General features: G+C 39.5%; 1 protein-coding gene across 1 annotated transcript; it reads right to left on the reverse strand.

Annotated features, from left to right (window-relative positions):
* Positions 1-6,723: 6,723 nt before the first annotated feature.
* Positions 6,724-10,968, reverse strand: LOC149828086 (amine oxidase [copper-containing] alpha 2, peroxisomal-like). Its single transcript, XM_090019878.1, has 4 exons — positions 9,748-10,968; positions 9,548-9,661; positions 7,678-8,213; positions 6,724-7,182 (listed from the first exon to the last, which is right to left on the reverse strand). Exons 1-4 carry the CDS (start codon positions 10,930-10,932, stop codon positions 6,984-6,986), a joined length of 2,034 nt encoding a protein of 677 aa, XP_089876004.1. The 5' UTR covers positions 10,933-10,968; the 3' UTR covers positions 6,724-6,983.
* Positions 10,969-11,571: the final 603 nt, after the last annotated feature.

An 11,571-nucleotide genomic window follows, 5' to 3' on the forward strand; every position in this document is an offset into this window, starting at 1 on the left:
AATCCATACAGTAATCATTACTTTGTAGGAGTCATACGAGCAACTTATGGTAGCGCGATATGGCGATGACTCCACTCAACATCCGCTTTTTGATTCTGCAGCATGGGTGACTGCAACCGGTGAACCAAAAAAGGATCGTGTGTTCGGGTTTGTGAGTAATATGAACACCACACCAGTCGTTGCCTCCTCCAGCTGGGGCTTTCAGAGTTCTCCAACCAGCATCAACTCTCAGCGTCCCATTGACCCTGCTAATTCTTAGGATGGTGTCCGCTAGTTTGTTAAGGACACAATGCGTGACTTTTTACATGAAGCCATTTCTAACGTTGTCTGTAATGAGTTGTGCAACTTTTTTCGGGATAGGAAAACTTCGTCTGCAGGTGCCTGTCAGGTATGAAAGTTTTATGTCATTTGTTTCATGTCGTTAGATTTCAAGCTAGTATATTTATGATTTCATCACTATGAAATTTTTTGACTGTCTTATAACACATATATGCATGATTGAATCACTACGAAAGTTTTTTGACAACCTTAGAACACATATGAGCATGATTTTATCACTATAAAAGTTTTTTGACTGCCTTATAACACACATATGCATGATTGAATCACTATAAAAGTTTTTTGACAACCTTAGAACACATATAAGCATGATTTCATCACTATGAAAGTTTTTTTACTGCCTTATAACACATATATGCATGATTGAATCAGTATGAAAGTTTTTTGACAACCTCAAAACATATATATAAGCATGATTTCATCACTATGAAATTGTTTGATTGCCTTATAACACATATATGCATGATTGTATCACTATGAAAGTTTTTTGACAACCTTAGAACACATATAAGCATTATTTCATCACTATGAAAGTTTTTTGACAACCTTAGAACACATATGAGCATGATTTCATTACTATGAAAGTTTTTTTTACTACATAAACACATATATGCATGATTGAATCACTATGAAAGTTTTTTGATAACCTTAGAACACATATATAAGCATGAATTTCATCACTATGAAATTGTTTGACTGCCTTATAACACATATATGCATGATTGAATCATTATGAGAGTTTTTTGACAACCTTAGAACACATATAAGCATGATTTCATCAGTATGAAAGTTTTTTTACTGCTTTATAACACATATATGCATGATTGAATCACTATGAAAGTTTTTTGACAACCTTAGAACACATATAAGCATGATTTCATCACTATGAAAGTTTTTTTACTGCCTTATAATACATATATGCATGATTGAATCACTGTGAAAGTTTTTTGACAACCTTAGAACACATATATGCATGATTGAATCATTATGAAAGTTTTTTGACAACCTTAGAACACATATATAAGCATGATTTCATCACTATAAAATTGTTTGACTACCGTATAACACATATATGCATGATTGAATCACTATAAAAGTTTTTTTATAACCTTAAAACACATATAAGCATGATTTCATCACTATGAAAGTTTTTTGACTTCCTTATAACACATATATGCATGATTGTGATACATAACACGTTTATTTGACAGCCTTATAAACCATATATGCATGTTTGAATCACTATAACATTTTTTTGACAACCTTAGAACGCATATCTGCATGATTGAATCACTATGAATTTTTTTTGTCACCCTTAGAACACAAATATAAATTTTGTTAATGTCCTTCACTTTATTGCCAGTCTATGTGTCATTCATCCATGTTACTTTGATTGCATTAGATTAGGTGCATTGCATATAATTTATTTCATTATATTTTGTTTATCAATACTAACCTTTCGTTTCTCTTGTAGGATGCTGGAGATAATCAGTGTAGAGGAGCTGATGGAGGCATGGATGAAGGGACAGATCGAGACAATGAAGAGGATGATGCTCTGAATCTTGGCGATGATTAGATTCATGTGTTGAATTTGTTGCACCTTTTTGTTGTTTCAAACAAAACTCTTTGTATATGTTCAGTTGTAAATAATTAGAACTTGGCGAGGATTATAGTGGATTGATAAATTTTTTCCCCTTGTAACTTATGTTAAATTTGTTTCACCTGCTTTGTATATGTATTTTTTATGTGCACTGTTTTTTATACAGAGGATATATAAATTGTATAACGAGAAAATGTTTCTCGATATTTATATTTCAAACATTTTTTTTTAATTTTTACAATGGATAATATCCGTTGCTAATTAGTATCAGCCTTCAATTTAGCGACTAATTAGGGACAAATATTTATCTGTCGCAAAACTGAATTGGCCGATGTTTTGCGATGGATTGTAATCCGTCACCAATTCGTTACTATAATAGCGATGGAATTAGCAACGGATATGTATCTATCGCAAAACCAAATCTCTATAGATTAACGACGACCTAGCGACGGATCATGGCATTTGCTAATCCATCATAAATTAGTAACGAAAGTAGCGACATATATGTTCCGTCGCTAATTAGCGACTAGAAAATTGTGATGAAAGTTATCTGTTGCCAGTCTGTCGTTGAACTGTTCAGCGACGGATTTGCGACACATTAATGATGGATTACGTCCGTTGCTAATCCGCAGATTTCTTGTCGTGAATTGTACCATTCATTTTAGCAAAGAACAAATCATAATATACAAATTTTTATGGTGATTTCAGGAGAAATCTAACACATTATTGGTTCAATTGTTTAGCATTGGTCTTGTTTTTGTTTAATTCGGGAACCATAATAAGCATTTCTCTTTTATTCAACATTGGCATTTTACTGAATTATCACTCATTGAATCCAAAACTGGCACCAATAATTTCATGTATATATAAACTACGAGATCAATTTTTTTTTTATTTTCGGATCAAATTCCCCAAATATGAACTTATACAGTTTTTTTTTAAATCATATTTACATAGATTATAAAGGTAACAACTAAGTGAATTGAGTTACAATCGGTGATAGTTTCATTAGTTGGATATGATTATAAAGGTAGGGCAGGTTTAGAGCTGAACCTAATGGTTTTCTAACAACTCACTTCAAGAAAACCAGCTTTTGCTGGTGCACCCCAGTGGTGGCGCCAGTGTAAAAGGCTTTTACTGGCACAAAATTTGGCTACACGAAAACGTTTTCTGCTACAAAGCCAATGAAAGCAGAATTGGCTTGCGCACACTAACGTTGCACCAATAAAATCATGTTTTTCTGGCGCACTCAAGAAGTTTGTCACTAATGTTTTTTTATTTATGAATCCCTTTTTTCATTTCATAGGACGACAAGGCTCCGTTATCGCGTGGAGGATTTCACGGAGGACATTGAGCGTGTCTATCCATATTTGTTGTTGTCGATAAGTGTCCAGCTCTCCTTTTATCTTTATCTCTACCTAAAGGAGAAATTAAACCTCTATATATACGGTCTATAGCTCAACACCAACATATTGAAAAATAACGAGTTTCCTCATTCCTCCTGTGGATGTAGGCTGTGTAGCCGAACCACGTTAACTTATTCTTGTGCATGTGTTTTTCTTATCACTATTTGCAAATCGTGACATGGTATCAGAGCGTAGAGGATCATGCTAGCTGCCCTATCCTCTCGATCCCCATGGCCGCACCAACTGAGCAAAACCCGACGCTGAAGATCACCACCACTCCTCTGAATGGTTTGAACTACCTAAGCTGGTCTAAAGCCGCCAGCCTATTCTTAAGCAAAAGATATCGCGTCGGCTATGTAAACAGTAAGATAAAAGCTTCCAGCAAAACCGATCCTCACTACGATGACTGGGAATCCAACAATCACCTTGTTATGTCTTGGCTTCTCAACTCAATGGAGCCAAGCATAGCCGAAGACTTCTTATTTCTTGAAACCGTAAAAGACCTATGAGACTCGTTAAATGAGGTTTAGAGCAAGAGAAATAACCTTGCCCGCATCTATCAACTCCAAAAGGACATCGCTAACCTAACCAAAGGAGACAGGCCCTTTAATGCCTACATGAGCAATCAAAAAGGCATGTGGGAAGAGCTGTCATAATATCGCCCTTTAACTAGAGATACAGATATTATCAAAAAATCTCTTGAAGAAGACCAAGTTCTCAAACTCCTAGACGGACTAGGTCCCGAATTTGATGCCCTGAAAGGACAAATCATCATGTTCTCTCCTCTTCCATCCTTCAACAGTACGTGCACCATGATCCAATAAGAGGAGACACGATGTGTGGTCATGTCCTCAGAAGCTTTTTAAACAGGACAACAACATGAGAAACTTGCCTTTAAAGTTTAAATCGCAAAAGAGCAAAAGGCACTCTCAACGATAGCCGAGCAAGCAGAACTCGAACAACCTAAGGTAAGACCCAATCTTCAGTGCACTTTTTGTAAGAAGACCAATCACACCCGTGAAAGATGTTGGGATCTTAATGACAAACCAAGAAGAGACAAAAGCTATCCTAATGCTCGAAACAACAACACCATGGAGGAATTCGCCAAGTTATTCCAACAGTTCTCAAAATCACACCTCACCATCTCTCACGATTCTAGCGATCCGGGTAAGACTCATGCTCAGGCTCTTATTTCCAAAAACTAAAGCATCAAGTGGATCCTAGATAGCGGTGCCACCAATCACATGTCTGGTGACTCTAGTAAACTACTAGATATCCATAAATGTGAGAGACCACCCATATGTATCACCGATGGTTCCCATGTGCCCATTGAGGGCATTGGAAAAAATGACTATACTGAGTCATGACAAACTGGTCGACATCTTATACATGCCTAAATTTCCTGCTAACCTGCTGTCAGTCAAAAAATTAACTGAGAATCACGACTGCAATATAATTTTCTCCTCAAGGTTGTGATCAAGGACAACAGAACCAAGAAGACAATTGGTGAGGGTGCCTTGGTCGACGGCTTATACCTGATAGAAGATCCAACAATAGCATGTATCGCTGACGGTAATCCAAAAATCCATAAACTATGGCACGAACGTCTCGGCCACCCTAGGTTCCTTATTTCCTTCCTTGAAGGATTGTTCTAATTCTTGTGAAACATGCGAATTTACCAAAATGACTAGACTCTCATTTAATTCCCCTGAAACTAGAAGTGAATCATGTTTTGAACTCATTCATGCCGACGTGTGGGGGCAAGCCCCCGTCGAATCCCCAATCGGTTTCACATACGTCGTACTATTTATCAATGACAAATCCTGAGCGAGTTGGATTTACTTTCTCAAAAGAAACCATGAAGTGTTGGATGTGGTAATCAAGAATCACCATCGCATAGCAGCCACAAACCAATGATGATGTCGTCAATACTTTTATGATGACCCCCCCCCAAGGAACACGCAGGTGCATGTTCTTGGGTGTGACACCACGTATGTAAGCACGTGGGGGCACATTTCCCTATGTGTGTTGGCATCACTTAGCATCAGAGTCTGGCTTGTTTGCAAAGACTTAATTAGCCTTTCCCGCCATTAGTGTCATGAACTGATGTTTCAAGTAAAGGACAAAAATGTTCTCCCGTCAGAAGAGAGAAAGGGTTAAAATCATCATCGTTTTCGCCCTAAGGAGTAAAGGATTCTGCTTTAACAAGAGCTTCTCGCAATATGTCGCCCTAAACGTTCTGGCTCACCCTTTGACGATGCACCATCTGCAAATCCGATAGTGAAGGAGAAACACCTAAAAGGTAGATGCAGTCGATGGTGGAAACGGTGCTGCGACGATAACAAAGGGTGATCTGGCGGCAGCAAACGACGACAAAGGGTGCTCCGACGGCAGCAGACGATGGCAAAGGCTGCATAATCAAAGGGAGGTTCTGTTACAGTAGATGGTGCATCATTAAAGGGTGATCCGGAAAGTTTAGGGCAACATATTGCGAGGAGCTCCTGTTAAAGCATAGGAGTTTACTCCTTAGGGCGAAAATGATGATGATTTTAACTGTTTACTCGAAACATCATTTTATGGCGCCAATGGCGGGAAAGGGTACTTAAGTATTTGCAAACTCTGGCAGGAGGGCATTTTTGTCCTTTAATTGAAACATCGTTTCATGGTGTTAGCGTGAAAGGGTACTTAAGTCTTTGCAAACGCACGGGACTTTGATGCTAAGTGATGCAAACACACACGGGAAACGAGCCCCACGTGCTTACATATGTGGCTCTCATTCAGACTCGAGAACACGCACCTGCGTGTTTCGGGGGAGAACATATAACCTGCTTCGCTCTTGTAAGGCTGAATCTTCTTGCAAACTTCCCATGAGCACCAAGATCTAGGGTTCGGGTTCAAGAAGTTCCAAGTCATTCTTGCATTTCTTTGCATACGCATTTAATGCACCATACACTAGAGCAGACTATGCATGCCCCACCGAGCCCGAATCAAGATCCAACAATGCGGGGCACAACAAGAGCCACTACATGGTGACAGTTGGTTGGGCCGAACACTTTATAAGTATTTGGCCCCCAACACTGAATTTGCTTCGGCTTTAAAATTTACCTATCAAACTTCTCAAAATACCTAGATGGAAAACCTAAGAAGCTGCAAAAGATTGTTATTGACGACCTTATAAGGGATTCTCTCTCGCCCCTAGGGGTGTTCTGTGCGCTTAGCTGAAGCATAAGAAAAAGCATTTTCAGTAGCCAGGATAGAGGTTTCAAGAACAGGGCACTGTCAACGTTACACCTCTCAGCAATCCAAAAAATTGATGGTTTCTCGCAAGCAAAAAAAGCTAAAAAAAAAACTGGGGTTTCATATGTTAGTGATTGAAGATGACAAAACACAAAATTAAATCCTTCATTTAGGAATAATGATTTCATTATTCCAATTATAACATGTCCTCGATCATTCTAATGATTTTAAAAACATTATTTATTTATTTTTTGATAGAGAGAGCTGGGGTTAGGCAGGTGACGTGCACTAACTGCTCCTGCCAGACAAGCGGAGCCCCCGTTGGTAATTTTAACTACATTAATCTGAACCAAACACCAAATCACATAAACCAAACAAAATTTCCACTAAGCTTATGAGCATCAAGTGGATGAGCAGTTCAACACAAGACGCTTGGGAGGCTTGGTGTGGAGGAAGGGATTCCGCTCGAAGAAATTGGTAGGTCTGAGTTCAAAGCCACCAGATAGCGTGGCCATCACTGGGTAGTCTTCTTGGCAAGGGATGTGGTGGAAACCCACAGTGTACCACAAAACTATGTCCTTGTTCTCAATGTCCCTATCCCTGCAATTCCAAAAAGCCAATGTAGGTGTGTCAAAACAAAGAGATGCCTTTAAAGTTGCACCGAAAAATATCCAAAAGACCAACTTACAAGTCTCTTTTCATCTCACAAAGACACAAGTAGACTGGTAAACTTGACATTGATTCGGCAAAAATTTAAAAAGTAGAGAAAATATATGGTAGTTCTGAATCATGATACTATAATATATAATAAGGTTGATATCACAGAAAACGTTTTCATCACATTAGTATTGTGAAAAAGTGACTTTTGAAAATATCACTTTTTTTTTCCCATGGGTATTGTATCACTTCGATAAAGTTGCCATATTAAAAAATATATGCATTACAAGTCCAAGGTTTGATTGGGATTTGGGATCAAACAGTATGCTACGCATTCACTTCCAGCCTTCCCTACCAAATCTCAAAAAGATAGCGCAGACCCCAAAATTTTCTATCTATTGATTTAAGACTCTAAGACTGCACTGCAAAAATTTTTACCTGGCACTCCATACTGAAAGGCCATCTTCTCCTCTGCTTTGATCAACATAGGTCCCAGTAGCCCATTGTTCGGACTTGTTATAGGCCGTTACCCAGATGGGGTGCTTACTGTAGGCGGCCTGGATTTGCGGGTAATCTTCATTCGATAGGAGGGATACGGTCGGCGCGCCCGCAAGTAGCCGGTAACCGATTTGGTTCCCGACCCTTGTCAACTTATTTGGATTCACCACTAGCAAATCAGCCGGCTCAGTTGCGCTTGGTGTCAGTCTTGCATCTGCCTCGGTTTTGGCTGTTTCTTTCACAGCAGTCCAGTAGCTCTTCCTTGGTGATGAGCTATCCTTCATCATCTTCATCTTGGCTTGGACAAAAGAGTTGTTGGCACCATCAATATCAAGGTCAAGGTAGAAGGTGATGAAGTGATCATGGTAGACACCAATGGTGTAAGGTGCCAATATGGAACCATGGACAGGCTGGGTTATCTCTGCTTCATCAGTGTAGGAAGCGGCCTTCACTTCCAAGACCCCTGTTGCTCCCACCTAAAAAACAGTATGAACCAGTTATCAAGGTTTACAACAGGAGACAAAATGTGATATGTAAGAAGTAATAATTTCAGGTAATAAACTTTTTGGGGTTCTTAAAAAATCTAGAAAAGAAATCTATCAGTTGTATTAGATTATGAAGTATGTATTAGGTATGTCAAAATTGATATATGAGACGAATTTTCTATTTCCTAAAATAAATAAAAGAACTTAAAGAGACGAAAATTTATGAGGAAATTAAGAGTCCAACTTTTCCTTTTCCTTAAAATAGGAAAGAATAGGTAGAATCTCTCTCTCTCTCTCTCTCTCTCTCTCTCTCTCTCTCTCTCTCTCTCTCTCTCTCTCTCTCCAATCTACTAAAAAGATACTAAAGTGACATTATAGAGACAAATTTTCATGTCATTTTGAAATTTTTTATAAAGCAAACTTATATTGCACCAACTACCTTTGCATCAACATTAACATGTGGTGTCAGTATAATATAAAATGCTTTAAATTTGCAAATTTCTTCTTTAAATAGATTTTCTAAGAGTGATGAAACTTAATGTATCAATATTGAATGTTTGAAACCAGGTTTTAGCATTAAAATTACTTGATATAGAGTATGTTAATGTTGGATGAACCTTGGTGAATACGCCTAGTAGCTTCATTTTTTTCTTTTTTTACAAATGCAAATTTTTATGATGAGCGCTTTTTTTTCCTTATGCATCTACAGCTATCCTTGCCCATATCCATCAAGTAATCTCTTGCAACTGCAAAGTGAAAGGTTCCTAACACAAGGGGGTGCCAATGGTCACACCCTGAGTACAATCCCTAACCACAGCATAAAACGGTTAATTAGATTTACATCTCTCTAGCGGGTCTACTAGTTGTGTTCCTAGAATCTGAGCCTCCTTTCGACCAGAACCCAGCTTTGATATTTGTAGGTTGGACCTTGATCCAACCAGGTTACATTATATGTGAACTGGATGTGGTTCTGATATCGACCCACTTGTACCATAATTGGGCATAGACTGTGTTAGAGAAATTTACAGTTATTGAGGAATTGTATGAAAGAGGTCGGGGTAGGCCTAGGAAGACTTGGATGGAGATGATAGGAAAGGATATGAATGCTTTGAACCTCACCGAGGACATGACATTGGATAGAAATGATTGGAGGAAAAGGATTCATGTGAAAGACCCAAAATGAATTTCTTTTTTGGTTCATATCGCTGACCCCAATTGTTTTGGGATGAAGGCGTAGTTGTTGTTGTTGTTGTGAGGAATTGTATGAAAAAAGAGAGAAAAGCTAAGAAATATATGATGCATGCTTAGGTCACCAAATTAATTACCGCAACTTTGATGGATCCGGTCTGCTTGAATTCCCAATCCACAATGTAATCATAGTTTCCCACAGTCGAAACCATTCTTACCACTAGATTCACCTCTTGTCTGACCTCCCTGATCTGCAAAACCAAACCAGATTGGACCATCAAACCCAGTCAAACTATTTATGGTCTAGCTAGGATAAACCGACCATCGAGGCACTCACCAACATGCGTGGGTCCGTGCTGTCATCACTGTGCCGCCACGATGCATCTCCGGCGTACCGCTCGAACATGCAGATCGCGTTCTTGACCTTAGTCGGAGTACCGCCTCCACTGACTGGATTCACATCAAAGAAGACCGCATTCTCGGGGCAATCGGTCAAAGGCTCGAGTGATTGAATCAATTGACCGAGCCCAAACTGGCCAGCATCCATATAAGCCTTGAAGTACCAATCATCCGTAGGGTCCATATACGGCACAAAGACCTCCGATACAAATCCCTTGTACAAGACCCGCCGGTATCTTTGCTTCTCAGCATCATAAATGGATGCGACCGAGATGACTAAGCCAGACCGATCATCAAACCCAATGTGGAACCTCCAATTAGCCCACTTGACCATGTGACCAGCGATCTCGAAACCTGGTCCCTCTGGCTGGACCAGGTTTATGGGTTTGGTCCCGGGTTGGAAAGGGGGCTTCAGCCTTGAGGCTTGGATTTCAGTACCTTCCGGGTTGGGCAATGGAACCCGCAACCGATCGGTATAGTCCACAACCTCCATTTTGTCCAAATTTACCAAGAGGGTGACTCCTTCAATTGGCATAAGATAGAAATTGTCAGTGCCATCACGGTAAAAGCACTGGACCTTGATGGCCCTCTTTGTTTGCACCTTCTCTCCAAACCACCCCAAAGCGAAGGTATCACATTCAATCAAAGAGAGATTTAGGGTTCGAGCAGCAATGGAATGAACGAAAGGAGGGTAACTCAGTGGTAAATCAGAAGCTTTGGACAACTCATCTGAGGTAAAAGTGGGGTACCCATTACCATGAAAGGGGTAGCCATATACAATAGAATGAGATGACAAATCCACCAGGATTTCATATACTTGAGATGAAGAGGTGGCTATCACCTTTGCTCTCCTTTTTGGTGAAGAAGAAGATAAAGTGGATGGTTTCCATAATGACCACAAGTGAAGGGTGCTTTTGTCTGGGTCTTCTAGACCCATGTAGTTGAATTGAAGGGTTGCATTGTATGGAGAGAAGAGCTTGGAGTTGAGGATTATGTCCCTAACTTGGATCATTTCTGAAGCTGTTAGTGGGTCTAGAGGGTGTGTGCCAGGAGAAGGGATGGCTGAATCTACTGTGGTGAGGATAATTGCAAGGAAGAAGATAGAAAGGAATGGTGAAGCCATCTCTCTCTATATATATACCTCTCTCTTTTGTTCTCTTTGGCATGGGAGCGTTGGTGACAAGAAGATATATATATAGAGAGAGAGAGGAAGAGAGCCTTCAGATCAAGATGGCTGTGGTGTGGAAAATGCTCTAATATCCTAGCTGCCACCGGATGTGGTGATCAACAACCACCATCGCATCGCAGCACACCAACCAATGATGATATCGTATCGCATAGCATCGTATGGCAACTAATGTTTCTATGAAATTGGGAAAAATATTCGCCTACCATATTTGAATACCTTTTGATTTAAGCAGCCTTTGGCATGGGAGCGTTGGTGATAAGAATATATATATATATATATATATATATATATATATATATATATATATATAGAGAGAGAGAGAGAGAGAGAGAGAGAGAGAGAGAGAGAGAGAGAGAGAGCCTTCAGATCAAGATGGCTGTGGTGTGGAAAATGCTCTAATATCCAAGTTGCCACCGGATATGGTGATCAACAACCACCATCGCATCGCAGCCACCAACCAATGATGATGTCGTCAGTACTTTTATGATGAGCTTCTTTTTTTAAAAAAAAAAGAAAAGAAAGCTCATCACATCATGATTTTGCAGATCACTAGATCTGCTCTCGTCTTGTTAC

Source organism: Nuphar pumila, chromosome 10 (genome assembly GCF_984573655.1).
Source record: "Nuphar pumila chromosome 10, dmNupPumi1.hap1.1, whole genome shotgun sequence".
Lineage (NCBI taxonomy): Eukaryota > Viridiplantae > Streptophyta > Magnoliopsida > Nymphaeales > Nymphaeaceae > Nuphar > Nuphar pumila.